The sequence below is a fragment of the Phytophthora sojae genome (genome assembly GCF_000149755.1).
Source record: "Phytophthora sojae unplaced genomic scaffold PHYSOscaffold_11, whole genome shotgun sequence".
In the NCBI taxonomy this organism is placed as follows: domain Eukaryota; phylum Oomycota; class Peronosporomycetes; order Peronosporales; family Peronosporaceae; genus Phytophthora; species Phytophthora sojae.
Genome location: NW_009258125.1, coordinates 1,071,781 through 1,099,673, shown reverse-complemented (window position 1 = coordinate 1,099,673; position 27,893 = coordinate 1,071,781). Strand labels below are relative to the sequence as shown.

The window sequence follows — 27,893 nt, the reverse complement described above, 5'->3', positions numbered from 1 at the left end:
CGAGCTATCGTTGGCTGGCGTGTCTCGATTGTGTAGCCATTTCACGAGCTCAAGGTGACCAAGCCCAGCCGCGTATTCCAGGCACCTTCGAAAGTCAGGCCCCCATGGTCCACGGCCGTCTCGGCGTCCAGTCATCCACTCGAAAACGTGCAAATGCCCCCCTCTGGTAGCGGCCCCCACGACAGCGGCCCAGTTAGGTGTCATTCGTCTAAGGAGAAACTCGAGAATGTATTGCGGAGCTCCGTGTTCGCACGCTTCTTGGAGTAGTGAAGGAGCTACGTCATCCATCAGGTATTCATCGATCAGAAATGCTACGTGCGGTAACGAGCCACAACTTCCCGGTCGACATTTGCTACAGATGACTTGAGCTCGAGATGGCCATGTGCAGTGGGTTGAAGCCTGCATGTTTCCACGTGAATTTCTTTGTGTTGCTACCCACGCAAGTCGAAGTAGATAGACTGCTTGATAGGTATGGATGTCTGAGGATTTCCAGGAACTCGTGAAACATGAGTTTGATGGTTGAATGAATAGAAACAGCACGCTCGAACTCCGCGGTAATTTTCCAGAGACTGTTGGCTGTCCCAGAGCCCGCACACTGTATTGAAGCTTAAAAATACGCTAACCTCCGTCCGGGTAGGAAAACATGTTTTCACCACTCGTCATAGGGCTCCCAGTAGTGCTGAGTCGTTTGAAGGTACACGCGACGAAGAAGCGCGGGACCAGCAAAACTAAAGATCCGAGAGACCACCCGTTGATCCAGCCCACCAGCCACAGTGTCGTTTATCGATGCCCGACGCACTCGCTTGTTTCTATCCGCTTCCGTCGGTGCTACTCTGGCCGACACCACGCTTAGAAACGCGAGTTTAATATCTCGAGGAAGCTTCGCAGGCAGATCGATCGGCTTCAGATGCTGCTTCTTCAGTGCACTACCATGTTTGCGGTAGCCCGCCAGGAAGAGCACGTTGAGGTACGCCAGGTGCCGGTTCACGGTTAGCATGCGCGTCATGGCCTTCATATCGTCCAGGATTTTATCGAAAGCATAGCCACCAGCAACCCGCCTCCAGTCGTCGCATCGGTCGACTAGACGGATTCGCAGTCGACGAACAACCTTGGACAGCGGATTTTCGGGGTCGCTCAGATCTGCAGCAAGCGCTTAGATATCGTGCCAGTGGCATTTCAACTCGGGGATCGGCTCGTTGTTGTAGCGGTGCTCGATCAAGTCCAGCTGAACGTCTACGATGCCTCCACAAAGCGAGAGGGTATGGAGGCTGGGGCAATGCCGTAAAATCAGGTTCTCGTCGATGTGGTCTCTTGGCCCATCTAGCGTTAATTCCTTCAAGGTAGAACCAACTACAGCTAGAAAATCCGGGAGGCCGTCCGTAATAGGATACGTGTGCTCTTCGTTGTTGAACCCGATCGTCAGTGACTTTAACGCAACCAGTGCGTGTGGGGATGGCACTGGCCAGATCAAAAATTAGATCATCGCGCTGGACTTGGCATCTGCCCAAGCCCGGAACCATCGCATTCACCCACTCGCTCTCTCCATCATCACTGAAAGTGCGAACGCCTCGGACGACGGAGTCAGTAATTTTGGTTTTCGCCTCCAAAACGGGCTGGCCATCAGCAAATTTCCACCGAATATGTTCAATGTAGCATTTCGATCCTCAACCACACCGGGAGGAGTGCCGCACAAAACTTCCTCAGGGTGATCCGAGTGCATCACATCTGACAGCGCCTTCACTTCACTTGCATCCAATGAGTCGATCTGGTTGAGATAAAATACCTCCAGCGCCGAGAACGCACGTGCCCGTTTGGAAAAGAGTCCGTAGGCTAGCCACATCCACTTGTCTTCACCTGAAATTGTCCTCTTTTCCGCCCGCATCGTAATCTTCTTGGTCGTCTGATTGATCACAACAGCAGACATCATCGCCCCCAGGTCTTCAGTCCTCATACTCGTGTACGTCTTCAAGTCCACTCGATTAACCTGCAACGGGCTTCCATCTCGAATATATTCGCCGCGATCGAAATAGTAGCGGGAGGTCGAGCGCGCCGGACTGCGCCGAGTACTGTCAAAAGCGGCAGCCATGAGTTGTCTGAATTCATCTCGTGCTCGACACGCATCTCCAATGAGAAATTCTGCGCTCTCTCCTGACAGCGTAAGTTGCGAGAACCACACGTTATCCTGCACCAACTTATGGAACTTGGGCGCAAACGACGAGTACCCCATCATATCCGTCCACTCTGCAACCATCGGCAGCAGCTCAAAAGTGCAACGAACTCTCCCACTCGGAACCGGTTGCAGTCTCGAACTCTGCTCGTACTTCTCCCACTGCTCCTTGACGATTCTCTCCGCGTTGGCGATCAGCGGCAACTGCCTCCCAGCCAGGAAACCGTTGCCGCCAAAAGACACTTGCACCGGGATCTTGATATCCAAGCCCGGTTTATCTCTCGGCAGCAACTTCTTGCCAGCTGTGGCAGCGAGTAAGCTCAGCGCCGTCTGGAACTCTGGAGACGGGTCTTCCACTTGACTGGTGCCGCAAAAGAAGACCAGATCTGTCAGCCGCGAGTCCTCGTGGCCACCGGGCACTACGCCCGCCAAGTGGTCGAAAAGGAGCACGTATCGGGGTGAAATCTCCTGTTCGAGCTCCTCCGAGCCTTTGTTGCCCAGCTTCAGTCCCCATACTTTGCTCAAGACAACCTTCCACGCGTTTTGGGCTATGTGGGCCACAGCAGCCAGCAATGCCAGCGCCTCCCGGACCTCTCGCAGCTCGTAGTTGAACTCGCCCTGAGTGTACCGCTCGTACTTGTCCGAGTTCTTGGCCGGCAGCGTGACCTCCAGCACGCGCCTCTCGGCGTCCCAGACCTCCTCCTCGAGCGCCACCTGCTTGTACTTGATGCGGCGGTCGAGCAGCTCCAGCCACGGCAGCAGGAAGCCCCACCGCTGCTCCAGCAGCGCGCTGTTGCTGTTGCTAGCGCGAGCCATAGTGGCAATGGCACGCAAAATGGTGAATCTATTTTTTGGCGCCAAATTTAGTGGAGGCTTTTTGACCAATGGCGGGGATTGAGGATACTTTTACGTCGTTTTTAGCCAATCAAACGCTCGACAACTTCAACATCCTTCACTCCTGGGGCGAGTCGTGCTACAAATGACCACCAAAAGTTCTTCAAATTAAGCTGTCTTGACTTGGCGAAAACATTTCCACCCTTACAGCAATCCCTCAACTCCCTGCGACTTGTCCTTCTTCTTCTTCAAGCAGAAAGCCAGCTTTTGAGAATCTCCCGTTGAGACCCACTACATCCAGTGAACACTCCCAGCTCGAAAGGTTTGCGCGAAAACCTGACGAAGAACGGGGGGCTCTGCATACGCGAAGATCCTAGATAGAACGTACTGGTCCAAGTTTTTATGAGCCCCTCCTCCACTTCCGCGTGCTCGTTTGAGTGACTTCTGGCGAGACGACAAAGCGCTCAAAAAGGCGAGTCGGCATTGGATCGGCAACTGCTGGGACCTTCCAATCGGCATCAGGTGGTGCTTCCTGAGTGCAGCGAGGTTGGGCCATCCGGGTGGCCCATTGATGGTGAGTCGCTCCAAGGTTTCGTTCTGGGCCAGCATACGCCCAAGCGCCTTGAAGCGTTTGTCCCAGCGCTGCGTTGTAAAGCTGATGGTGTGGCCTAGCCCATGGAGGCGCAACTTGTACAAGCACCTTGCCAGCGCGTTGCTGTTGTCGCTCAACGTGTAAGCGAGTGTTTCCACGTTAAGCCCGTATAACTTCATCGAAGGAACCGGTTCGTTAGCCTGACGAAAGTAGCCGAAGTCGAGTTCCACGTCAATAGCTCGGCCTTGAACCGAAAGCTTACACAAGTTGGGGCACCGCTGGAGAATTGCGATCACATCCACCTTAAGGCAAGATACATCCAGCTTCAAATACTTTATCGGACCTCCCACCACCGATAGAAAGCGGTGCAGCCACTCTGGGTTGCCAACCCCATTCAAGACCAAATGGAGAGTGAGCGAAGTCACGTTACCAGAGGCACTGCAACTCGTCTGCCGATCACCAAACTCCAGACAGGATCGCGGAACTCTGCACCAGCCCCAACCAGGAATCACCGCGTTGACCCACTTGCTCTCTCCATCGTCACTGAAAGTCCGAAGGTGATGGATAGCATACGAAAACGCCAGCTCTTCCGAATTGCGATCTGCCTTGCCATGCTTGGGTTTCAGCCATCGAATCCGGGAGTCGGCTCTAAGTGTGGCTTCTCGTCGACCTTGCCACGCGGGGTAGCAAACAGTTTTTCTTCGGGGTGGCCAGACATTACCAGAGCGGAAAATACATCCATATCTGCTACAGTAGTGTATTTGGTTAACGTCGTCGCCGAAGATAAGTGTAAAGTTCGAGCAACATTAGAGCACCATTCTAGTAACATATGAAAGGGCGTTTGATAAAACTGCTCGCAGCACCACGCCGACAATGGAGCGTGGGGCAGATGTCGAAGCCATCGTGGACTTGATGGAGAGCGAGTTGGGGCCTTCTTCTAGAAAACAAGATTCTTCAGCCCGTGCGAAATTCAACACCTTCTTGAAAAAACACGTAGACACCAACCTGACTATGGAGACGCTGAGGGCAGCACAGGTCACTAAGGAAATGCTTGGTAAGCTCCTTACCTTTCTGTTCAATGATCCTGACATCCACCGGCAAACATCGATGAACTATCTGAGCTCTATCAAGAGACAACTGGAGGAGAAAACGGGAACGGACCTGTTCAGCAGTGACCCCGAGTGGTATCGGCGTTGCCGACGCCATTTGCAAAAGCAATATCTCATGCTTGCCATCTCGGAAGGCCAAAAGCTGAAGAACCAAGCTCCACCCATGACAATTGATGATCTTCGCTCAATATCAACCATACTATTTCTCAAAGACGATAAGAAGGCGCTACTCGACCGCACTCTTCGTAACAACCAGTGGCTTGCAGTTGGTCGTAGCTCCGACGTAAGAATGCTACACTTTACGGACTTGCACTGGCATGGTAGTTTTCTTCTCAGTGCTCTGACACGGTACGTGCATATACTTTGGCTTTAGCATTGTAATAAGTAATTGACCTGTGTGCTGCTTCAATAGCATCAAGGTGCAGCAGCAACAGACTATCTCAATTTTTTGCTCTCCGATTTGCTGGAGCATCGATCCCTTTCACACGTTGGCTTCTCAGCTGGTTGCTGACCCATACAATGCCTCGCCGCGTGTGTTCTCGCAAGTGACTGAAGCTACAACAGACGAGCGTGTGGCTGCATACATTAATCGAGTGTTAGAATCGGTGTATCAGTACGACACAAAGCGAGAGCTGACGCAAAGCCTACAGTCACACTCAGCGCGTCGAGGTGGCGCAGCGCATGCAAGCTCCAACGCTAGCGTCAACCTGGCTGATTTGGCCCACCGGGGGCTCTGGTCCATGGATGGATTTGCTATCTTACTCGAATACATATTGCCGACGACGGCTAGCGACCAGAACGTTGCAAAGGTGCTCGGAGGGTGGGTGGACACAAAGCAGGCTGGTCACCCGCCTACGCTCGCCTGTTTCGAAAAAGAATCACATCAGACATTCACAAGGGTCAGTACATTTGCTCAAGCACTACGGTTGCTTCACTTCTCCAAGATCGCACCGAAAGGTTTCGCGGACTGTCTTACCGCGACTCTGCTGATGTACTACCGCGACACACTTGCTGTCGCACCGCAACACATCGTCCACCAAGAACTGGAGCGGGTACATTCCACTCTGCACTCGCAGCTTGAATGTCAGGATGAGCTGCTTGACTGGGGAAGCAAGATTCGCAAACGCTTTGTCACCGACAACATCCTTTCACTTCCGATACAACATGTTAGAGACAGCCTTACAATCCAGGAGCAAGCAGAGCAGTTTGTTGGATTCCATACCTTTGCCGAAACGCTGGAACGGCTACTCATAGGACACCAGCAGCTGGTGACCTCCAATGAGGAGCCCAGGAGCATGCTACATCTTGTGCTTCGACGGCTTGATCGTCAACCAGAAGGCAACGCTTCCTCCACCAATGCGACGGAAGGTAGTCCAGATGCTGAAGTTTCTGGCGGGCTCTCGTTGCGATCCCCTCAGCTTGGTAAGGCGTGGCCCACTAGCTTGACGAAGCTGAAGGGTAGGCATCTCTCCGATGTTCTCGTCCAGTTCTACACAGAAGGCCTGGATTCTATTCCAAAGGAACGAGGAAATCGCGGGCAGAAGGATTGCCTTCGAGCTGTTAAAATCGTTGCCTACGTTGCCGACTTAGCCAGCATCCCACCAGTTCCTGCATTATCGCGAGAGGTGGACAGGGTTCAATGGGTATCTGCAATGAAAAACATGGCAAGTCAGGGCGAAACAGTGTTAGTCAATGGCTTTACCAAAGCTGCTGATGCAAAAGAAGGAACACAGCGCCAGCACCGTCGCTCTGGAAAACTTACCGGTATAGTCAAAGCCTGGGGTGAGCTAACTGATCAGCAGCGGGCGGCGTTTCGCTCACTACCGCGTATCCGGTTCTTAGCAGCATGAGTGAGATAGTTGGAGGCCTCTTGGTCAAGTTGGGATTACACAATGCATATGTAACTTGAATACACGTCATGCCACCTTCGATGCACCAGAGCACCACCAGCTCCAACGACATGAGCACCGCCAGATCGGAGTGCACCACGAGCTCCGAAAACAACGCTGCATCCGCGAGCACCACAGACTAATTCCGAGAGCAGCACGAGCTCGGAGTGCCCCACGAGGTCTGACAGCAGCCCAATCTCCAGGAGCAGTACGAGCTCCAAGTGCGCCATGAGCTGTGAGAGCAGCACGAGCTCCAAGTGCGCCATGAGCTGGGAGAGCAGTACGAGCTCCAAGTGCGCCATGAGCTGGGAGGGCAGCACGAGCTCCGAGTGCGACATGAGCTACACGAGCACCACTGAGGCCACGAGCACCACAAGCTCCAAGAACATCGCACGCCCCGTGAGCACCAACAAGTCCGCGAGCACGACCGAGCCCACGGCAACCACCAGCTACATGAGCCCACCAGCTCCGAGTGTACCTCGATCTCCGAGAGTCCGAGAGCACCGACGAGTTCGCGAGCACCACCGAGATCACACCCACAACCATCTACATGAGCCCCTCCAGCTCTGTGTACACCGCGAGCGAGCTTCGAGATCACCACGGGCACCACTGAGTAACGTCCGCGAGCGCCACCGAGTCCAAGAGCGTCACTAACTGCACGAGCACCACCACGTCCGCGAGCCCCGCAAAAACTCCAGCTCCGAACGCATCACCAGCTATATGAGCACCACCAGCGAGTCTGCGAGCACCAACAAGAACATGAGCGCCACGAGTCCACGAGCACACCAACTATAAAGCCACCCACCATCTCCTCAAGCGCCACCGAGTCTGCGAACTCCACCGAGCCCGCGAGTGTCCCCACTGTGTGAGCCGCCTCCTCTTCCTTGCTGTGGTCAGTCCCTTCCTATTTTCTTTTTCAGCCAATCCCAGCTTCGGGACGAAGTTACTGGGGGACGAATATCCAACTATAGTTTATCCAAGTGTACACGAGCCGCCAAATGTAACCACTATCTTCGGCCGAGTCTTGATGTTGTGCAGGGGCCGAAGTTGAGGCGGAACGACGAGCCGATATACACATACATCGACAGATTTCGAGTTGTCTGGCAAGCTAACAGCGCCGAGCACGCCTGCTCGAACGCGCTAGCCTCAGTCGTAGATGAATCACACGAGATTTCGATCTCTCCAATCTGAGTGAATCCTCCAGCTGAGTTTTGTTGCTTGAAACATGGCCGATACCGCGAGTTGGCTTGCTTCAGTGAGCGCCGTGTACTGCCAAACACACGTGGAATCAGCGATTGGATACCCGCGCTCGCCCCACTTGCATCATTCTCAATGCCTCGCATCCAGCGCAAGGGCAGCTTCACCTGCGAGAACCAGACATTCCCATCCAGCAACTTCCCCACAGTCTCAGCCATCTCTTTAGTTTGGCCATTCTCATATAGATCCGCAATCATCGGCTCCAGCACAAAAGTGCATCGAAGCATCTTGGACTCCACTGGCTGCTCCCCTCCATGTGAATCGTAGTACAGCTCCCATTGCTCCTGGATAATTCTCTCAGCCTTCGCAGCATTCTCCAGGTGCAGCATCGTTTTCTCCTCCCGAGCGTGAAAGCAAAGCATCACTGGAATCTCAATGTCCAAACCAGGTCTGCCATCTTTCAGGGACCGATCCATCGCCGCAATCTTCCTCATCGCCTCCAAATACTCATCACTGGGGCCCCGTCCCACAAAATTTCACTAGATCATAACCCCCATCTGAAGAAACCGAACGGGAATCTTCTCTTCCAGCATTTCTTCTCCCTCCTTTCCGAGGAACAGCCCGCACCACTCAGTGAGGAAATATCTCCACAGTTCGTGGCCTAAACGCTCCACGGCGGCTAGCAGGGCTAAGGCCTCACAGGCTCGCTGCATTTCACTTGGAACGCCGCCTCGGGGACGTTGCCTGCCCGTCTGAGGTACACCTTGATCATGCGCTGCGGGGGTCCGCGCGCGTCGTAGTCCAGGTCCATCTCCTTGTACTTCATCGTGAGCTGGGACAGCCACGGCCGCAGGAACGTCCAGCGCGAGGTCATAACCTCCTGGTTGAAGTGCTCTGATTCGCGGAAGGTAGCTAGAAAAGTGGACCACATCAGAAAACTTATACAAAAATGTGGCATAATTATTCATTATTATTAAAAAAACAATAAAAGTAAAAGACTGAATAGGATTGATGGTGACTAGTACACCTCCGACGGGAAGTGACATTGCTTAGCATGGTGGCATTGTGAAATGTAAGCCGGAATGGAGAACAAGGTGCGGCTGTTTTGCGGGTTCCCGGACTTCCAGTCCGGTGCGTCCCTCATCACCGTCGACCTGAGCGCAACCAGGAGCGTTCTGCAAGAGGCGATCAAGAAGAAAAGTGCGCACAAGGTCTGGTGTGAGCCCAGCGAGCTGAAAATATTTCCCGCCAGAAAGGGCTCTGGGTTCTTACGCGATGACGAGGAGGCCGCGCTTGAATTAAGCGAAGGACGGATCCACGACGACATTCAACAGCTGATCAATGGGGAGCCGATGAATTCGACCTCAACATTCGAGGAATGGTTGAAAGAGCTGCAGTTGCCCTTCCCGCCGTTTCCGCGTTATATTCACCTGTTGGTCATGATTCCATGGCGGCCGCTACTTCCAGAAGACCCATCCGCCGAGAAGGTCGTAGTGCGTCCATATCCTATGGGGCTCGCTCCGCATTCCCCTCGTCTGCCACGTATCCGACTCGTCGAGTGGCTCTACAACGCGGTCCAAAGCGACCCGTTTTCCTTCATCTTGAGTCCCTCAGGCTCCGGGAAGACGTCGCTGCTGATCCTGTTCCAGGACCGCTATCCGGAAATTCGCAGGACCGAGATCTCATTCATGCCGGTGGCAGTGCACGCTACTTACACCAAGGACGTGCTCGTTGAATACGGAGTCGACGTTCTCGAACGCGAGTGTAATCTGCCAGTCATTCAGCACAAGTTCCGCCGACCGGGTGATATCGATGATCCATCCGCTGATGAGCAATTTGTGTTTTTGCTGGACGATGCCCACTTCCTGTACACCACGATTTGGAGTTTTGCCGATCTCTGTTCAAGGATACCGCCGTCTGGATCCCGAGTAATGTGTGGTTTGTTATTTCGGCTACTCACGCGTTGGAGGTTGAATCACCCGATAGCCCCGTAGTGTTTGGAGAGTTTCCGAGCAAGCTCACGAGAGAAGACCTTCGAGTGGGTGATGAAGAAGCGCGTGAACTGTTCGCCCTCGAAAATGGGCTACCACCTAAAATGCGATATCCATACTGGAAGAAATTATCCTGCGAGAAAGCAACGAACACATGATTCTCCTGCGGGATCTTATTGACGTCATCGCGATGGATTTCCGGAAGCGCTCCTACACGGAGGCAGATCTACTCCAGCACTGCTTTTCGGAGACGATGATGTCCCATTTGCTTCGCTGTTTTGGAGCTCAGCACACTATTCCAAGCCCGAGACTTTCAACCTTCCTGGTTCAGTGTTTGCTGAACGATGCCGACCGTCAACATGTGGAGTGGAATGATGAAGAGCGCGATTGTATTATCGATTTAAAGACTTCTGGGATCATCGTTGAAGACCGAGACGAAAAAGAAGAATTCACCTCTCCACTGGCTGGTAGATTCTACTACCGATGGCAGTTTTGGGATCGAAGCTACCGTGATCCTTCATCTCTCCATGGTCTCATCAGAAGCGTCATTGGCAACATGTCGGCGTCCGAGCTGAAATTCCCCACGGCAAGAACATTTCAGCGTCTGCTCCTGGAAGGTTTCGTTCGATTCACGCGGCGTAATTGTTTAGTTTGCCCCGAGCTACCTCATGTGTTCCCTCCGTCAACTCGGTCGGAAAGTGACGAAGATACCTTTGTCTTTTATCTCAGTGGGGATTTTAGTGCATGTGAATGGCAGCAAAAACAGTGGTCATGAGCCTCAGTTTGTTCCTGGTGGTCGATATGCTGCACTTGAGGTGACAGAATACGTAGTTGTCGATCTCCGCCAAAACAAAACTGGCGAAGTGGCGAACGTTAGTTGCGCACCTGACAGAGTGACAGTGCTCTGCGACCTGAAGGACTTCTCATCATGCTCGTGCATTTTTGGAGCCGCCGAAGACTTGGAGAAGATCAAGTCGAATCCCTTACCTTCATTGAACGCGTGTTTCGGTTCGGCGATGATATCCGCCTCCGCCTCCTGGGTCATCGCTCGTTTTCAGCGCCGCTATCGGCCGTGATCCGTGCTAGCTCGTGTGTATGGGTGACCTGCGACAAAATATTTGTTTTCGACCGGAAGTAGCCAAAATCTAATGAATTACTTCGAATAAAAAAATCACGATTTCCGTATGTCGTAAGACTGCGAAAAAAATGGGCCTAGTCACAATTGGTATATTCTAGTCTAGTCAAGCTACCAGTGGTAGCTGCTACCACGTAACAGTGGTCGAAACCATTGCTTGGAGCAGACACTCGAACCACTTGAAGGGCTTTTGCGAGTCTCGGAAGACACCGTCATGAGTGAGAAACGCTGTGTCTGCGTGGTTTAACATTGGACGGTAGAAGCGATCGTGGTAGCTGTTGCCGAAAAGGGAGGCGGCTAGACCTCCCAGGCAACTCTCGAACTCCACGAGACCATCGTTTTTGACCGACTTGTGTGGAATGGCTACACCGCCAATGATGCACGCCTTAATTTTTAAAACCAAACTGAGCCCTTAATTGATACCTACAGGCATCTGAGCTCTCCAAAATACTTAGGACACTTTCCACGTGCGGCGACGACTTTTAATAACATGCTATTGTGAAAACCGGCAAAGATGTCCAGACCAGATTAGCTTGATTAGGAGGAAGTATTTTAGGGTCTGCATCCCTAACACTATTTCGTCCGCTAATTTGCTGCTCACACTGTCATGCAACGTCGTTGTTACGTCGCTACAATCGACGTCGCCTATCACATCGGTCGCCAATGTGGCGCAGGGATACCACGCCCACGATGACCTGTTGACTCACGGAGTCCCGGTAAAGTCCGGTATTGAGCAAATTGTGGGCAACAACAGCTTCAGCTACTTCAACGGCCAGTACCCGAACGAACGTACTCGGAGGCGGACCTGGCCACGGCCAAGGAGATGACCAGCAAGGCCGAGTACACCATCGTTGTTATCGGCGAGGAGACGTACGCCGAGAAACCCGGCAACATCAACGACCAGGCGCTTCCGGAGGGCCAAGTCGAGTACATCAAGGAGCTGGCGTCCACGGGCACCAACGTGATCGTGGTGCTGTTCGAAGGCCGCCCGCGTCTGCTTGGCGAGATCCCGGAGAAACGTCTACGCGGTGTTGAACGGTATTCTGGCTTGTGAGCTTGGCGGCCAGGCGGTGTCCGATCTACGGCAAGGTGAACCCGAGCGGCCGTATGCCCACCACGTACCGCCAACATCGAGATGCCGTACAACCGCCCCGTGACGACGCTGTGCGAGGGCTCGGACAAGAAGACGTACGACTGCCCCATGCAGTGGGAGTTCGGCGCTGGTCTGAGCTACACGGACTTCACGTACTCGGAGGTTCGTCTGAGCCGCTCGGTGGTGGAGACTTCGACGGAGGAGGTCGTCGCTACGGTTGACGTGACCAACTCTGGTAGCATGGCCGGCAAGGAGACGGTGGTGCTGTTCCTCATCCAGCCGTACCGCTCGCTGAATGTTCCCGAGGTGAAGCAGCTCAAGAAGTTCAACAAGATCAGCCTCGAGCCCGGCCAGACCCAGACCGTCAACTTCACGCTCACGTCGGACGACCGGAGCGTGTACTACCCACGGCCTCAAGAAGGTGGCGGAGGACTGCGACTACGTCGTCAACTGCGACGTGTACACGAAACGACGGCGGTCAACCCGCTGTGCGCCACGTTCACGTTGGGCACGGGCGAGTACCCGTTCGGAACGTTTGAGCAACCGTGGTAAGTGATCGAGTCCTCTTTTGGACAAAGCCACACCAGGAATTATTCAAGTTCCGATTCGTTAAATCAAAATTGCTGGTGTGACCACAAAACGCTCGTGTTTGTTATTCCTCTCCCTACAACGAACCAACTACTTGAGCCACTGTTCATACTCGATACAGAGCTTTTTTCGTTCAGGTAGTCGCAGCTTCAGCAAATGCAGGGCCAGACCCCAGTCCTGCACGAACGCAGTCTTAATCGCTGGACGTTCGTCGCTTCTTCGCACCTGATGGCGCCCCCTGTTAACGATAAATACAAGTCCATGAATCCTCCTCTTAGCCTAAACTAATGTAGAACATTTCAATTGTGAATGCCACCCACCACTGCCATCTCCTTGCGTCTTGAGCGAGCAGCGCATTTCCCTTGGCCGCGATGAACTGCTTGATCTGGTCGGCCTCAGCCCATTGGTTGAAGCGCTCATACTCAACGCAGCATGATAAACAAGCGGCATTCGTGAATACGACCCCCAAGCCTCAAGTCGACAGCGATGACGGTTCCGTGGCCTCGAGCGGTGCAACGCTGGGACTTCCTGGGCCCGTGGTGCGCCGCTCTCAAGGGCCGCATCGAGTACAGCTCCCTCGAGTGCGAAGAGAACTACATCGACACCGTCAAGCGCTACCTCCAAGTCACTCTCCCCTGTCGCACTGAAGCTACTGAAGAGGGAGGGGATGAGAACGAACCGGGCAACGACAATGCTTTCCCAATTCCCAGTGAATATAACTTCCAGTTGAAGCTTCAGAGAGTCCGGGAGGCCCTCGCGTTGCTGGCCGCGGTGGCTCAAAGGCTGGAAATATTTACTCATCACTTATTGCGGTGTGACGTTGGGGGTCGAGGGGGAAGAAGTCATGGAGAGGAAGCTCCCAGCAGCGTTCGTTCTCTTCCTGGATATGGAGGGAGAGCACGTTAAAGAGGAGGAGTTTGACCTCGTCCACTTCTGCGGAGTTCACCAGAGGACGAGTCCAAGTGTGGAATATGTGAACGCTTTGGTGATGACTGCAGCTGTTGGTGATAACCTCTTGGTACAGCTGAGAGGGGCTGAAGGTTTATTCCGGTCAAGGTCCATGCTTCGAGCTGCTTGAACAAGTCGGAGTCGGGCTTGGCGACAGCGCTCGCTCAGATTCAGAGAGAAGAGAAGATGGTCAAGGAGCAGTGGGCAGAGTACGAGCAGCAGGTGGGGACGGCACCAGTGACTGCGGGTCTGATACGTTGCACGTTTGTGCTGGAGCCGATGATTGTTGACTTTAGTGGCTGCACAATTCTGCGGAGGCGATGGAGACGTTGGCGCGCGCAAATGTCCGTGCTTCCGACGTGTCGATAGACTGACAATGAGCGACACACTGGAAAATCGGCCGGGGGAGTCGAGGCAAGTGTTCTGCCAGCTCATGTCAAGTGCTTTCGACAGTAGGCGCCGTTCTTACGAGAATACAAAGTACCATTCTGGGTTCAAGAAGGTTTCGGACGTGGCAAACTCGTTCCAGTTTGGGATGATTCACCTGGAATGCGACATCAAGCTGTTTGAACTCGATATGCCAGCGCTGTTCTCCGCCATCGCAGTCACCCAGACGACCACGGACTTTTCGATCCAAATCATGTCAAAGGTTTATCAAGAGCCCGAGGGTGTGCAATTCTGGAAGTGGGTGGCGTACGCATTCTTTTCGAGACGAGCAAGCGTTCGATCGTCCATTGAATCCCTTACAGTGACGGATGTTGGACTGCTCTCTCCGGCGGAGGTCGAAGGATTTACCACCGTTATGACCTCCAAGCACCCCGAAGAAGAATTATTTGGTGTGAAGCCGGGCAAAGCGTCTGGGAAGGAAGCGACTTTGAACGCAGGTGTGCCAATCAAATGGCAGTTCGACACGCAGGGGCACGTGCTACCAAACTCGGAGACAACGGCGTTCGATTCCCCTATTCGTTTCGTGCGCACGTTCGGTGACAGTGGGAGGACGAAATGGGTGAACGTTCTCATTCCAGGTCTGGGTCGTGGTTTCGTTCAGCGAAGTGACCTGGTGTTTTCGCAACAAAACTCGCGCAAGAAGTTACCTCCGAGCAAAGTCAAAGCGTTCACGATTCGCTTCCACGGATTTATGATGTGGCGACGCCCTGATCGTCTTCAGGAACTTCTAAAATCGATGGGGCCACAGCTGACGTTTTTGAAGATTGTGTGCCCGGCGGACTCAATGGACGCGAATTTGATTGTTCAACGGTGCCCCAATTTGCAGGCAATGGAGTTATGGACAGGCCACTGCAACGTCGTGTACGATTTTCGGGAGCTCCATGAACAAAACCAGCCGCTATCAGCGTTCAATTTCGATGGGTGGACCTACAACGCGCTTACGGGCGACTTGAGTGACCCAAGCAATCCTCAAATATGGCCTATCCGTCGAGTTCTGGCTCACCGCTTGAATCCAAGTGATTTTGGAACTGTTGCGTACGATCCAAGAATCAAAGACGAGATCAGAGCGTACTTGAAGATGCTGGACATCAACAAGACTATCGAAGTTTTAGCAGTGTCGCTGTCGACCCCGTTCCACCACTTCCTCCCGGCTTTGAGAAAGCACCACTTGGAGCCAATCGATCGTGTGGTCAAATTCCCCACGGCGCGCAAGATCGCGTTTCTCAGCGTCGTGTTCTCGGATTCAGCACCTACGAACACCAACAAGAAGCAGGAATTCGACGCCCAATTCGTCGCTGCCCGCGCAATTTGCAAGTTGAGTCACAGTATGATCTGCACGATCTTCTCGTTTGCTCAGTCTTTGCGGTCCGAGAAGTGTACGCCCTCCTCATCAAGGATGGCGCTCCTCTTGGGATGCCAGACGATGAAGACTTCGGTGAAGACTACGAGTAAATGGCTCAAGTCCAGTTTATACAAGCCACCCAATGTGAATCCCGCCGAGCTCCCACAGTACATTTCATTTTAGTGTTGTTTGTCATGAAAAATAAAAAAAAACAAGCTGTTGGAGTGGTGTGGGTAGTAACGCCATGTATTCCTGAGATAGCAATCGATTTAACTGTTCCGTTTGCCTAGCGGTCGAGATGTTATCATTGCAGAAGGTAGTGGATAAGTATCCCGTGCCGTCCGTGACCATGCAGATGAATCACTTATCATGGTGCTGAGGCCATCGTAGCGAATACAAATAGTGTGTGTGGCAGATAAAATCGTTCTCGCAAAAATGTCGAAGGTGGCTTCCCCGCGGACCGACATGTCGTCACCACTAATCTCGGCGTGAACTAACAACAAACACGTACAGTGGTGACTGAGTTGCTGCCGGGCTCTTGCTAATTCGGAAATGAGTTTTCTGGTTCCTTTCCGAGCGAACAAAATGTTGTGAATGAAAACGCGCTTGATCCCCTCGTCCAACTTATCCAGATACGGACAGCACCAAACACATGCTTTAACTACGAAGTATATTGCGTTGCGACAGGAGCATTTGGCTGTGTTCTTTCAGCATATCGCCTACACAATCAAGAAATCCTCGTCTTCCGAATCCCAACTAGAGCCGTCCTGGGAGTGGAAATACACCTGCCGAAGTACACGATCAGCTGCAAACTCGAACATATGAGTCAAAACATGCAGAGAGCTTGTCAGGTCCCTTAAGCTGTCCCCTTGCGCTTTTTTTTCTCCTGACTTGGCCCGCGAAGCGATGAAATTACGCTCAGAAACCCCATCATGCGCAAGCGGAATTGCGGGAGAGATCGCTTAACTGGCCGGAGGTGGTACTCACTAAACTTTTCAGCGTAGTCTTCGTGCTCAATAGGGCCGATCACCTCCAAGTATTCCAAGCGCTCGTTTTTCTCGAGCATCTTCAGCAGTTCCTTCGCATTTGATTGGAACTCGGGCGGGTTGTAAGAGTTCTGAGTAATTTTCCAGCTTTCCCAGTCATCTTTAAGCCGCACACGCAGCTGGCGTACGCACAAGTGAAGGGGCTGGCTGGGTCACTAAGATCTGCCGAGAGAGGCGAAACATCGTGCCAGTGACAGTTGAGCTGCGGAACTGGTTGGTTTCGAGCTCGATACCAACTAAAGCACAGCTGCACGTCTACCAAGCCTCCACAGAGGGATAGTTTCTCCAAGTTGGGGTAATGTTGAAGAATCAGATTCTCATCGATCTCACCCCTGGGGCCATCCAGCGCCAAAACCTTCAAAGAAGAGCCAACCCTCTCTAGGAAATGAGCAAGACCTTCCGTCGGAGATGGCGCCTCGGTAGGATCAGCCTCGCCATTCTCGCCTTCAGCTGCAATAGCACCTTCCTCCTCCCCGCCATCACGCTCGTTGGCGCCATCACCATTCCCAGCTTCTTCGCGTTCGTCTTTGAATTTGTCGAAGCATATCGTAAGCGATGTAAGCTTGCTCGCAGGACTGTGCAACTCCGATTCTTCGTAGAACACTAAATCACTCCGCCGGACTTGACAGTACCCAAATCCCGGGATTACTACGATCACCCATTCCGTTTGACCATCATCCGCAAAAGTGCAGACACCGTGCATCTCAAAGGGAAGCGTCAGCGGTCGAGAACCTTTGCGCATTTGGCCTTCTTCGTCCATGTCCCACCGGACCTGAGCTCCACTCTTCAACGTAGCCTTCCTCTCGACACCATGGTCGCCGGAGAAATCAGCAACGATTTCTTCAGGGTGGTCGGACAGCAGTACCGACGAAAACGCTTCGACTTCAGCTACACTCATGGTGTCAATATCCATGATCGTAAGAGATTCCACGCCGCGTGCGCGTTTCGAGAAAATGCTGTATGCGAGCCACTTCCATGTGCCAAGACCGATTTTCTCATTGCTGTAGAACTGTATCCAAAGATTCTTCGTTGTCTCATTGAGAGCGACAGAAGATAAGACAGACGCAAACTCCCACTCACCCATCTCGTTCTCACACAGAAGATTCAGGATCTGCAACTGGTTTGGGCGAAATTCTCCGTCAGACGCTGCAATCTCAATATCATACGTGGGGTTCCTCACTGTGCCAGAACTCGGAGCTCCCTTGAACACGCGCGTCATGAGTTGAGCCAACCTCTTCATCGCAGCCGCATCGTCTGCGCGATCGAGCCGTAAACTCATTTGCGAGAACCACACGTTATCGGCCAGCAGCGCTTGCGTCGTCTTCACGGTCTTGGCGTCAAAACCCCCGTACTCGAAAAAAGCAATCATCGGTTGCAATACAAATGTGCATCGCAGCGACTTTGCCTTTAAAGGTTCCTGCTCCAGACTGCTCCATCGCTCGAAAATTACCTTTTCCGCCCTTGCGATATTCTCCAACTTGGCCGCTTCCTTCTTGGCCTCATGTTGCTGCGTGTAGTGCAACAGCACGGGAATCTCGATGTCCGCTCCAGGTTGTCTTGGCTTCAAGCTCTCGTCCATCTTGGCGATTTTGGCCAGCGCCCTCAGATATTCCTTACTAGGTTTGGTACGATGGCTGGTATCGAAGAACAACAGGGAGTCCAGGCCCAACGACTCGTCGTCCTTTGTCTTCTTGTTCTCGTTGAGGTCAAATTTCAACGCAAACTGGACTGGGACCTCCTTTTCGTACTTTTCCTCGCCTTTCTTGCCCATTTTCACGTAACATTTCACTCTCAGCAGGTATTTCCAGCCGTCTGGGTCTACGAGCGCCACTGCAGCCAGCAACGCCAGTGCCTCGCGCGTCTCCTGCACCTTCAGCCTGAACTCGGCCTCATCATCCTCGTTAAGTACGAATCCTTGTCTGTAGCTGCTGCTCTCGTAGCGCTTGGGCAGCTCCACCTCCAGGCGGAATTTGTGCTCGACCTACGCTTCGTCCGCGCGCTCCACTTTCTTGTACAGGATCCGGCCGCGGAGAGCCGAACACCACGTGGCGAGGAATCCCCAGCGCTGCTCCATGCTTTTTGAAAGATCGCAAAATAAAGTATACATGACCGAAAAGTATAGTGTATAGCGTATAGTTTACCAGCAACACAACGTGAAGAGACCCATGTGGTCAACACATGGATTAAGCAACGTACAAACTTTGTTTTGAATCAAGCAACATTTCCGGTTGGCAGACACTCGGACCACTTGAGGGGCTTTTCCGAGTCTTTGAAGTCTTTGAAGTACTTAAGTAGTGAGGAAAGCTGTGTCTGCGTGGGTTAGTTTCCGTGCGAAGAACCGGTCGAGGTAGCTGTCGCCGAACAACAGTCTTCCCGAGCAACTCTCGAACTCCACGAGTCGGTCGTAATGACACGGCTTGTGAGGAAACGGACCTTGTCCCCAACGATGGACAGTGGATAGTACTTTGATAGTACGCCGTAGTAGCTTTTCCTGCACATTGCCGCTTCAACATTGCCTCGATACGCTTCTTGAGCAGCGACATACGCCGCGTTAGGTTCGGGCTTGCTGTACTTGTCGTTCCGGTAGGAAACGGACTTGCGAACGGTGGAGGTCGGGCACTGACCATCGAATTCCGCCAAGCCCGTCACGAATGAACTGTTCTCACCGTTACGCAGGTCCTGGCTGAAGTCGCCACCATACTCCCGCTCATCGGAGCGCTCATGCTGCCCCTTCTCGCTCAATCCAGTGGCTTCTAGCGCAGTTGTCGAGATGCACCAAATGCGCACAGCATAAATTCCAGCCCGCCAAAACCCGCTCGGACAGCTAGTAGACTCTCCTCGAAATACAATGTTACGGTGGTATTGTTGAGTGCTGGTAGAAATGGGGTCGAACGGTGAGACGGACGAGAGTCACTCAACTGTTTGGCTAGCAGCCGAGGTGATCTCGTTTCCGAAGGAAGCCGCCAAGTATCCCGCGCCGTCCACGATCATGACAGGCGAACCGCTTTGTTGACTTAAATGATAGCGGTCAAACTGCTGTGGCGAATACATACTGGTATTGTCGGTGGATACAACGGGTCTCGCACAAAACGTCAAAAGCGCATGGGGCGCTGATCAAACCGGAGAGAGGCGTAGTAGCACTTTGAATAGCGGTGACTGGAGCCATCGTTGATCGGGGGAAAACTGCAGCAAGAGCCCAACCAGACGCAACACCATAAATCGATACGTACACCTGAAGCCAGGCGCAATAAAGAAAACGCGCGCGAGATCAACTCGTAGCTGTGCGGCTGGCCAGTATTTGGGCTAAAAGGACTCATTGAGACGTGTTAAGTGGTTTGTCGTTGCCAACAAGCAAACCTTACCAAGCACAAATTACCGTTCATCATCGGCTCCAAGTGAGTGAACCACGTCCGACCGTATTCACTGTATAATGCATCACACCATGCGCTCCGTTTTCCAGTCGCCCGCCGGATAAAGCGACCCCACGCGACGTCACTAGATCCAGACACACGCATGTGCAACGCAGAAAAATAAACGATCGAGAAATCAAGGCAACAAGCTTGTTGAGCCTTCACACGCATGCTATACGCTTAGCACAATTCAGGTGGCGTGTTTTCACTATACTCCTGTTGGAAGTAGACTTGGCGCAGAGGGGCAGGTGCAGCAAACGCGCAGATGCTCGCGAATGTCTGATGGTGTGTCGTTAATGCTGTAAACTGCCGCACGGGTTTTTTCCTTCTCGTTTTCCTGCCCTTCTTCAATGACGGCAGTGTCTTCGTTCGAGCCAACATCACACTCAAGAGAGCAACCTTGGTCTCAATGGAAAGGTTACCACCTTGACGAATCCTTTTGTTGTGGTGCTTCCTGAAGTAGTCGGCGTACTCGTGACACTGGGGTGGCACAGTTATCTTGAAGTACTCCAAGTAGTCGTTCGCCATCAGCATCTCCAGCAGGGCATTAAGGTAGGAAGCCAGCACGGGGCCGTAGTTCGCCCATCTCGTGTTGTCTGCTTGATTCATGCCTGTCAGCCGGACGCTCAATCGGCGAACACAGCGGGCGAGCGAACTATTTGAGTTTCTCAATTCGCTCGCCAGTGCGGCCACATCTTCCCACTTGAACGACTGCATCGTAATTTGCTGCTTGCTTGTACGAGCCTCTGTAAGGTCAAGCTCCACGATAACCCATCCTTTCTGTAGCGTTAGATTTCGTAGCTTCGGGCAGCACTGAAGAATCATGTTGGCATCGACTTCTCCAGCAGACCCCTGAATTGTCAGGGATCGCAACGAAGTTCCGCAAGCCGATAGAAGTAGAGGAAGTCCGTTCAACCTTGGGTGGGCAACTTCTCCAAATCGAATTGTGAGAGACGTCAACGAGGTTGGAATAGCACCAGATTTGCGAGCGGGGTGAAACACCAGATCTGAGCGCTGAACCAGGCAATGACCAAAACCAGGAATCAGCACGTTGACCCACGTGCTCTCGCCGTCATCTCCAAACGTTAAAACATGAGGAATAGTCGACCCGAACTTTACAATACTAGGTTCGGACTGGGGCTGGTCATTCCTGGAGAGCAGCCACTGCACTGGAGATCCTTGCTTCAATTCCGCATCTCTCTCAGCCACACGCCCACGTCGGCAGCCACAGATAACTTCTTCTGGATGTTGGGCCGCAAGCACAGCGGAAAAAACTTTCACGTCTTCGATATCCACGTCATCAATCCCAGCCAGCTCCAGCGATTCCAGCGCAGAACACCTCTGTGCTCGCTTCGAGAAAAACGCATACGCCACCCACTTCCACCAGTATTTGTAGTTGCCTCGGTTGTTCGACTCCATCCGCATTCGTATTGTGAGATGTCTTGCAGTCTGGTTGAGTACCAGCGCTGAAAACATTGCCCCCACTTCCGATGGATCAAGTGCAGATTCCCAGTGCAACGATACCGTTCCCATCTGAAGCGGGTCGCTGCACGCCAACGTCTGAGAGCAGTACCTCGTATTTGCCAGTTCACGACTCCGCCGCGTCGCATCAAACACCACCGCCATCATCTGGCGGAACGACATCAACGCTACATCTTGGTTCCCCTCATACGTCAACTCCGCCTTCAACGACAACTGCGAGAGCCACACGTTCTCGCCCACAAATCTGGCCATCGTCTCTGCAATCTCGTTGCCACATCCGAACCCTCGAAGATCTGCAATCATCGGCTCGAGCACCAACGTGCACCTCATCATCCCAGCGTCCACTGGCTGGTTCTCCAGACTCCAGTTGTAGCTCTCCCACTCCTCGCGAATAATCTTCTCGGCCGCCTGAATATTCACCAAATTCTGGATCGGTTCAATTGTCATTTTGTTCGTCATATTCGTCGTCGAAGTGTTAAAATTCACCCGAACGGGAATTTCCAGGTCCACGCCCTCCGCATTCTGCGCAATGCCCCCCAGCTCCGCGATCCTCGCCAGTGTGTTCACGTATCCTTCACTCAGATACCGTCGCTGGTTCACGCCGCAGAGCTGGATCAGGTCCGTCTCACCCTGGGGCTCGATAACCACACAGAACCTAACCGGAATTTCCGTTTCGAATATTTCGTCTCCGGGACTGCCCAGATCCACGCCACAATATCGCAGTAGCAAAAACTTCCAGGCGGCGTGGTCCACACGCGCCACTGCAGCCAATAGGGACAGCGCCTCGCGCGTGTTCTGGAACTCGATCTGGAACGACTGCTCGTCCTTGAGCTCGCCGTAGAGGCCCGCGCGGCGGGGCAGCAGCACGTGCAGCGCGCGGCTCTGCGCGCCCCAGACGTCCGGGGGCGCGTCCTCCAGCGCGCGGAAGTTGACGCGGTACTGCAGCACGGAGCACCAGGGCGCCAGGAAGCCCCAGCGCTGCTCCAGCATGGCGGCGTCGGGGGGCACCCCCATGTTTGAGGTTTGCGAGCTGGTTATCAGATTCTGGAATGGCAGTGAAGTGAAGGATTCGAAAAATAACTTTGACCAATTGAATGATAGAAAGAATGGGGTTGGATGAAATGGATAGCTTCAATTTGATTTCCGGTAGATCTTATAACTGATAACAATGTTGACTTGCGGCAAGCAAAAGTGTTCTACATGTACGAAAATAAAGAAATATGTGTGCACGGCCACCAATGCAGATCACGCGTATCCTAAATCGGCGTGCCCGTACGCTCGCTCCATTCATTGCGTTTTACGTGGAAGTAAACTTGCCGAAGAACTGATGGAGCCGCAAAGGCGAAGATCTTGGTCAGAACGTTTTCATCCAGGTGGCCGAGTGTAGGAGGAGGGCGATACGAGCGAGTTCTCATCCTCTTGGTCTCCGTTGCCTTCGGTCGATACATCACACTGAGGAATGCCACCATGCGATCCGTTGACAGCTGAAGTTCGTGCCTGGTTGGTGCGAGATGGTGCTTCAGAGCGTCACCGGCAAATTGCTCGTACTTGGACGGGACGACAATGTCGACGTACTCCAGAGTCCTGTTGGTGCTCAGCATGCGGAGGAACTCCGTCAAATGCCTTCAATGCGCGGTAGATAGTGAGGCCCAGACATGCTGTCCCTCCCCGCCCATAAACATGCTTGTAAAGCGGACGCGCAGTCGACGTAAAGTCTTCCCGAGTGCACTGTTCACGTCACTGAGCTCTTTCTTCAGGGCTCTGACGTTGCCCCAATCACAACTTAGTAGCGGGATCGGCTCGCCCACTGCATGGTACTCGTCAAAATTGAAACGCGCGCTGACAGCCCCCGCACAAAACGCCAATTCCTTCAGATTCGGGCAGAAGCGGCAAATATCGGACACTTCAACACCTTCGAGGTGTTCAAGCGACAGAATCTGCAACGAAGATCCAATCGCAGAGAGAAACTGGGGCAACCCATCCGAAACGTAGGCATCATAGTTGCAAACCCCGATGTTCAGCGACTTCAGCCTACGACAGGGAGCTGCCACTTCGTCACCAGAGCGGAATACCAGATCGTTACGCAGTACTTGGCAGCGCCCGTAACCTGAAATCAACACGTTCACCCAATTGCTCTTCCCATCGTCGCTTAATGAGCGAACAAACTGAATTGGTGCTGCAAAACCGAGCAAATCAGCTCCTTCGTCGTTCATCAAATTGCCACCGATTCGGAGCGCCACATTTGAGGGTAGCATCCCTCTCCTCGACGGCGCCGCGGGGACAGCTGAAGAGTTTCTCTTCTGGATGCTCAGAAGCTAGAATTGCTGAAAATTCATTCATGTCTCGGACGCTTAAGCTTCCCATTGCGATGAACGACAAAGATTCCAAGCTCGAATGTGTCTGCGCTCGCTTCGAAAATAACGCGTACGCCAACCACTTCCACATGTGGTTGCTGGTCGTCTGATCATCCGGTGACACCTCCAGACGCATGGATACTTTCCTTGTCGTACGATTGACTACCATCGCTGAGCACACCACCTCGTATCCGGAAGATTTCAGCGAATAATCACACTCCAAGTGCATTCCAAGCTGAAGCGGGGTAGCAGTATTTCCTTGGTCACCTCGCTGTATCTCGTATTACCTGCAGCCGCTCGTGATTGCACGTTGACGACGGCTCGTATCAAACACTGCCTTCATCAGCTGGCCAAGGACCTTCTTCTTCCCCCGTGCATCGTTTTCCAGATCCCGATCTACTCGTAACCAGAGCGAAAACTGCGAGAACCACTGGTTGTTGCTCACCAGCGGTCTCGGTCATCTCAGGACATATCATGCAGTCATTGAAGTCCGCCATCATCGGCTTGAGAACAAACGTGCAGAGCAACTGGCCGAGCCCAACCTCGTCTTGACCAACACGCTGCTCGTACTTGTGCCACTTGTTGCAGATCTTCTCCTCGGCCCTCCAGATGTCCATGAACACCTCCATCGGTCCATCCACTGACGCTATGCGCATTCCTCTAAAGTACGGTCTCACAGGGATGAAGATACCCACTCGTCATCCTGCAAATTTCGATCCAGCAGCTCAGTGCGTCCTGATATGGTCGAGAGGGGTGTTTCCGCTGGTGTGTCCCACAAAACCTGGCCAGGTCGAAATTGAGCGTGTCTTCCCACTGCATGCTCGCCCTGCCCTCCAAGTTCAAATACAGTACAAACTCCGCCGGGAGATCTTGCTCTTGAGCTTCTCTTCCCAGCTCGACACCACAATATTGGGTCAGGAGGAACTTCCACGCTGATTGGTCCACGTGAGCCACAGCTGCTAAAAGTGCGAGAGCTTCCCGAACATTTTGAAACTTTTGGTGAAATTCTTCCTCGTCCTCTTCCTCCTCCTCCTCCTTCTTCTTCTTCGCCGTCGCTGTTCTCGTAGTGCGTGGGCAGAGACACGCCCAGCACGCGCTTCTGCGCGTCCCAAAGATCCTCCTCGCGCTCTGGCCACGTGTACGAGAAGCGCTTCTTCAGGAGCGCGCACCACGGCGCCAACCAGCCGCTCCAAGTGAGCTTTTATTATGGCGGGAAATGGATTATGTTGCGCTGGAGATGAAGGTGTGCAACGTAAGGTTATTTATGTTGTCTACTGTGTGGTACACCTGAACTTGCAACATAACCACTTCAAGTTAAGTTAGTGGAAGGAAATAACGTACTTAAATATGAACTCGGTAGATCTGTGAGACTACGTGAGAGCCGACGAGTCGAATATGCAGAAACCGCTTGAATCGGGTGGGCTCGTCGTCGGTGGCAGTGAGGGAGGGGGCTACTCCTCATCGGACTCCGTGAAATAGTCACTCGAGCCAGGCCAGAAATACCACCCACCTCCCTCGCTGCTGCTGCTGCTGCTATCGCTACTGCTGCTGCTGTAGCCGTCAGCCATGCCCCAGGGAAAGTGGACAATGTTTCGCAATGCCCTAGGCCGTTCAACAACTTGGGCGACAGCTCGGGTGAATACTTGTCGAAGAACAGGAGGGCCTGCAAACGCAAAAATCCTCGATAGAACGTACTGGTCCAGGTGTTGGCGAGCGTGCACCTCTCTTTCACTGCCGCAGCTTCGCTTGTGATCCACTTCATCCGACCTCTGTCGAGACGATAAAACACTCAGAAACGCCAGTTTCCCGCCGATCGATATGTTTCGTGTTCTGCGAATCGGCTTCCGGTTGTGCTGTCTGAAGTCGGCGAACTTGGGCAGCTGCGGCGAACCATCGATCTCGAGCAATTCCAAGGTTTCATTCACTCTCAACATCTGCAAAAGTGCCTCCAGGCGGGTGTCCGGCGTAGTCCGTAGCCAATCGCCTTCCTTGTGGACTCGTAACTTGTATACGCACTTCGCGGTAGCGCTGTCGTTATCACTTAACGCGTGTGCCAGCGTTGTCAAACGAAGACCAGAGCACTTAATTGAAGGAACTGGCGCGCCCAATCCACGATAGTAGCTGAAATCAAGCTGCACGTCAAACTGTTTGCCACGAACGGACAGCGTTGACAAGTTGGGACAGCTACGATGGACGGCGTTCTCATCCACCACCCCAAGGCCAGGTCCACCCAGCGTTAAGTGCTTCAATGGACCGCCAACTACTGCTAACAGGCGCTGCAGGCTTTCGGCATTTGAAGCAACACTTCTCTGGATAAATAATGTGAGCGAAGTCACGTTACACGAAGCGGCACTGCTAGCTTGATGCTCGGGAAATTGTAAGCAGGCTCGGCGAACTTGGCACCAGCTCAACCCGGGGATCACCACATTGGTCCACTCGCTAGTTCCATCGTCGCTGAAAGTCCGAATGCGTGGAATAGCGTACGGGAAAGTCAGTTCCTTGGAAACAAGGCGCGCTGTGCCCTGTTTTGTAATTTGCCATCGAATTCGAGCGCCAGGTTTCAGAGTAGCTTCCCTTTCCTCAACTTGGCCGCGTGGAGAGGAAAACAATGCTTCTTCGGGGTGGTCAGATGCTACTACGGTGGCGAATTCGATGATATCTGCCGGAATAACTTTGTCGTTCAATGTGAGATCGAGTGCGTCAATGGACGAATACTCGCGTGCGCGACAGGAGAACAAAGAGTACGCGACCCACTTCCACCACACCTTTTTCGTCAAATGAGCTGTCGGGCTGATAGCCAAACGCAACGAAAGGTTTCTGGTGGTCTGGCAAACAGTCAGCGCTGAGCACGTCCTTTCGAAATCACGAACGCCGATCACAGCGGAGTCACACTCGAGTTGGATAGCACCGATCGGCAAACACTCTTCTTCTTGGCTTAGAAAGGTGGACCGAGGGCGATAGCGAGGATTCGCTTGGTCCAGTGAGTGCCTTGTACCATTGAAAAGACGTGGAAAAAGCTTCCAGAGTGCCTCCCTCGCCCTGTTCTCGTCAAAGCCAATATGGCGGATCAGGTGCAAGTCCAGTTTCACCTGTGAGAACCAGACATTAGCATCCAGCAGCTTTTCCATAGTATCAACCATTTCTTGTGTGATCTCATATCCATGGAAGTCTGCAATCATCGGCTCCAGCACGAAAGTGCACCGAAACATCTTGGACTCCACTGGCTGCTCACCTCCACCAGAATCATAGTACCCCTCCCACTGCTGCTTAGTGATCTTTTCAGCCTTTGCAACATTCTCCAACTGCGCCATCGTTCTCCCCTGCCGCGCTGAAAAATAAATCTTCACGGGGATCTCAATGTCCCTCCCAGCTTTATCATCTTTCAGCCTCTTATCCATCGCCGCGATCTTCTTCAGCGCCTGCAAATACTCGTCACTGGGGCGTTCACGATGGCCCGTACCGCAAATTTTTACCAAATTGTAGCCCTCGTCCTCGTCTTCTTCCAGATCCAAGTCGAGCAGAAACAGCACGGGGATTTTCTCCTCGAAAGTTGCTTCTCCACGCTCTCCCAGGTGCAATCCGCACAGCGCTGTGAGGCAGTATCTCCACGACTCGTAATCCACGCGCTCCACAGCCGCGAGAAGGGCCAGGGCCTCGTATGTTTCCTGAAACTTGGCCTGGAACGACCCCGACAGCTGCACCCGTCGCAGCGACACCTTGAGGATCCGCTGCGGAGGGTCGCGCGCGTCGCACTCAGCGTCCAGAGCCTTGTACTCCACCCTCAGCCTAGTCAGCCAGGGGCCAAGGAAGCGCCACTGCGAGTCCATCGACTCGAAGGAGGGCGTTTTTCCCTTTCCTTTCCTTTTGGTGGAGATCTTTTCTTTTTTGATTGTCGTCGAATCGTAGGCGATATCTCGCACTTTGTATGGACTCGTAGGAAAATCGGCGGTGTTTTCGTCAAAAATATTAATGGCACGCTCAGCTGGTCACTGCTTAATACCTGAAAATGCACAATGAATTGACTTTCGTAGCGAGCGATTCCTACGATAAAACAGCGCACGCTATTATTGGCCTAATAGTGCAACAGTGTTAATCACCTATATGTACAGCTAGACCTGGCCCAGTCTACCTGGGCCTTCCAACTGCTCCTAGTAACTCAGTAGCTTCAAAGGCACCACAGTGCTGGGTCCTGATCACGTCAAAAGGCATCAGCAGTTTCGGGCTTCTGCCGCGCCCGACGACACAAGCCCCGATGTGCCCCAGGAGCAG

The 27,893-nt window shown here is 53.0% G+C and overlaps 7 protein-coding genes across 7 annotated transcripts; 3 read left to right on the top strand and 4 right to left on the bottom strand.

The window, feature by feature from the left end:
• Nucleotides 1-1,525: 1,525 nt before the first annotated feature.
• PHYSODRAFT_255957 (hypothetical protein) lies at nucleotides 1,526-2,983 on the bottom strand (the record flags this gene model as incomplete). Its single annotated transcript, XM_009538044.1, has 1 exon — nucleotides 1,526-2,983. One exon carries the CDS (start codon nucleotides 2,981-2,983, stop codon nucleotides 1,526-1,528), a length of 1,458 nt encoding a protein of 485 aa, XP_009536339.1.
• A 2,571-nt stretch (nucleotides 2,984-5,554) lies between these two features.
• PHYSODRAFT_340006 (hypothetical protein) lies at nucleotides 5,555-8,662 on the bottom strand (the record flags this gene model as incomplete). Its single annotated transcript, XM_009538043.1, has 11 exons — nucleotides 5,555-5,564; nucleotides 5,654-5,804; nucleotides 6,628-6,730; nucleotides 6,804-6,932; nucleotides 6,963-7,040; nucleotides 7,070-7,157; nucleotides 7,202-7,307; nucleotides 7,393-7,478; nucleotides 7,705-8,301; nucleotides 8,356-8,417; nucleotides 8,489-8,662. 11 exons carry the CDS (start codon nucleotides 8,660-8,662, stop codon nucleotides 5,555-5,557), a joined length of 1,584 nt encoding a protein of 527 aa, XP_009536338.1.
• Nucleotides 8,663-8,870: 208 nt separating this feature from the next.
• PHYSODRAFT_526058 (hypothetical protein) lies at nucleotides 8,871-9,167 on the top strand (the record flags this gene model as incomplete). The annotated part of the gene is made up of 1 exon (XM_009538042.1): nucleotides 8,871-9,167. A coding segment is annotated over one exon (297 nt), but the record flags the coding sequence as incomplete, so codon positions are not given.
• A 2,570-nt stretch (nucleotides 9,168-11,737) lies between these two features.
• Nucleotides 11,738-12,559, top strand: PHYSODRAFT_255926 (hypothetical protein; the record flags this gene model as incomplete). The annotated part of the gene is made up of 2 exons (XM_009538041.1): nucleotides 11,738-11,964; nucleotides 12,145-12,559. 2 exons carry the CDS (start codon nucleotides 11,738-11,740, stop codon nucleotides 12,557-12,559), a joined length of 642 nt encoding a protein of 213 aa, XP_009536336.1.
• A 522-nt stretch (nucleotides 12,560-13,081) lies between these two features.
• Nucleotides 13,082-15,442, top strand: PHYSODRAFT_340004 (hypothetical protein; the record flags this gene model as incomplete). The annotated part of the gene is made up of 5 exons (XM_009538040.1): nucleotides 13,082-13,366; nucleotides 13,428-13,613; nucleotides 13,679-13,790; nucleotides 13,861-15,366; nucleotides 15,411-15,442. The coding sequence occupies 5 exons, from the start codon at nucleotides 13,082-13,084 to the stop codon at nucleotides 15,440-15,442; spliced, it is 2,121 nt and encodes a 706-aa protein (XP_009536335.1).
• Nucleotides 15,443-16,105: 663 nt separating this feature from the next.
• Nucleotides 16,106-22,269, bottom strand: PHYSODRAFT_550024 (hypothetical protein; the record flags this gene model as incomplete). Its single annotated transcript, XM_009538039.1, has 2 exons — nucleotides 20,096-22,269; nucleotides 16,106-16,175 (listed from the first exon to the last, which is right to left on the bottom strand). Coding segments are annotated over exons 1-2 (2,235 nt in total), but the record flags the coding sequence as incomplete, so codon positions are not given.
• Nucleotides 22,270-22,526: 257 nt separating this feature from the next.
• Nucleotides 22,527-27,451, bottom strand: PHYSODRAFT_306202 (hypothetical protein; the record flags this gene model as incomplete). The annotated part of the gene is made up of 8 exons (XM_009538038.1): nucleotides 22,527-22,893; nucleotides 22,951-23,585; nucleotides 23,806-23,859; nucleotides 24,032-24,270; nucleotides 24,302-24,752; nucleotides 24,794-24,855; nucleotides 24,966-24,986; nucleotides 25,135-27,451. 8 exons carry the CDS (start codon nucleotides 27,449-27,451, stop codon nucleotides 22,527-22,529), a joined length of 4,146 nt encoding a protein of 1,381 aa, XP_009536333.1.
• Between the last annotated feature and the right edge of the window lie 442 nt (nucleotides 27,452-27,893).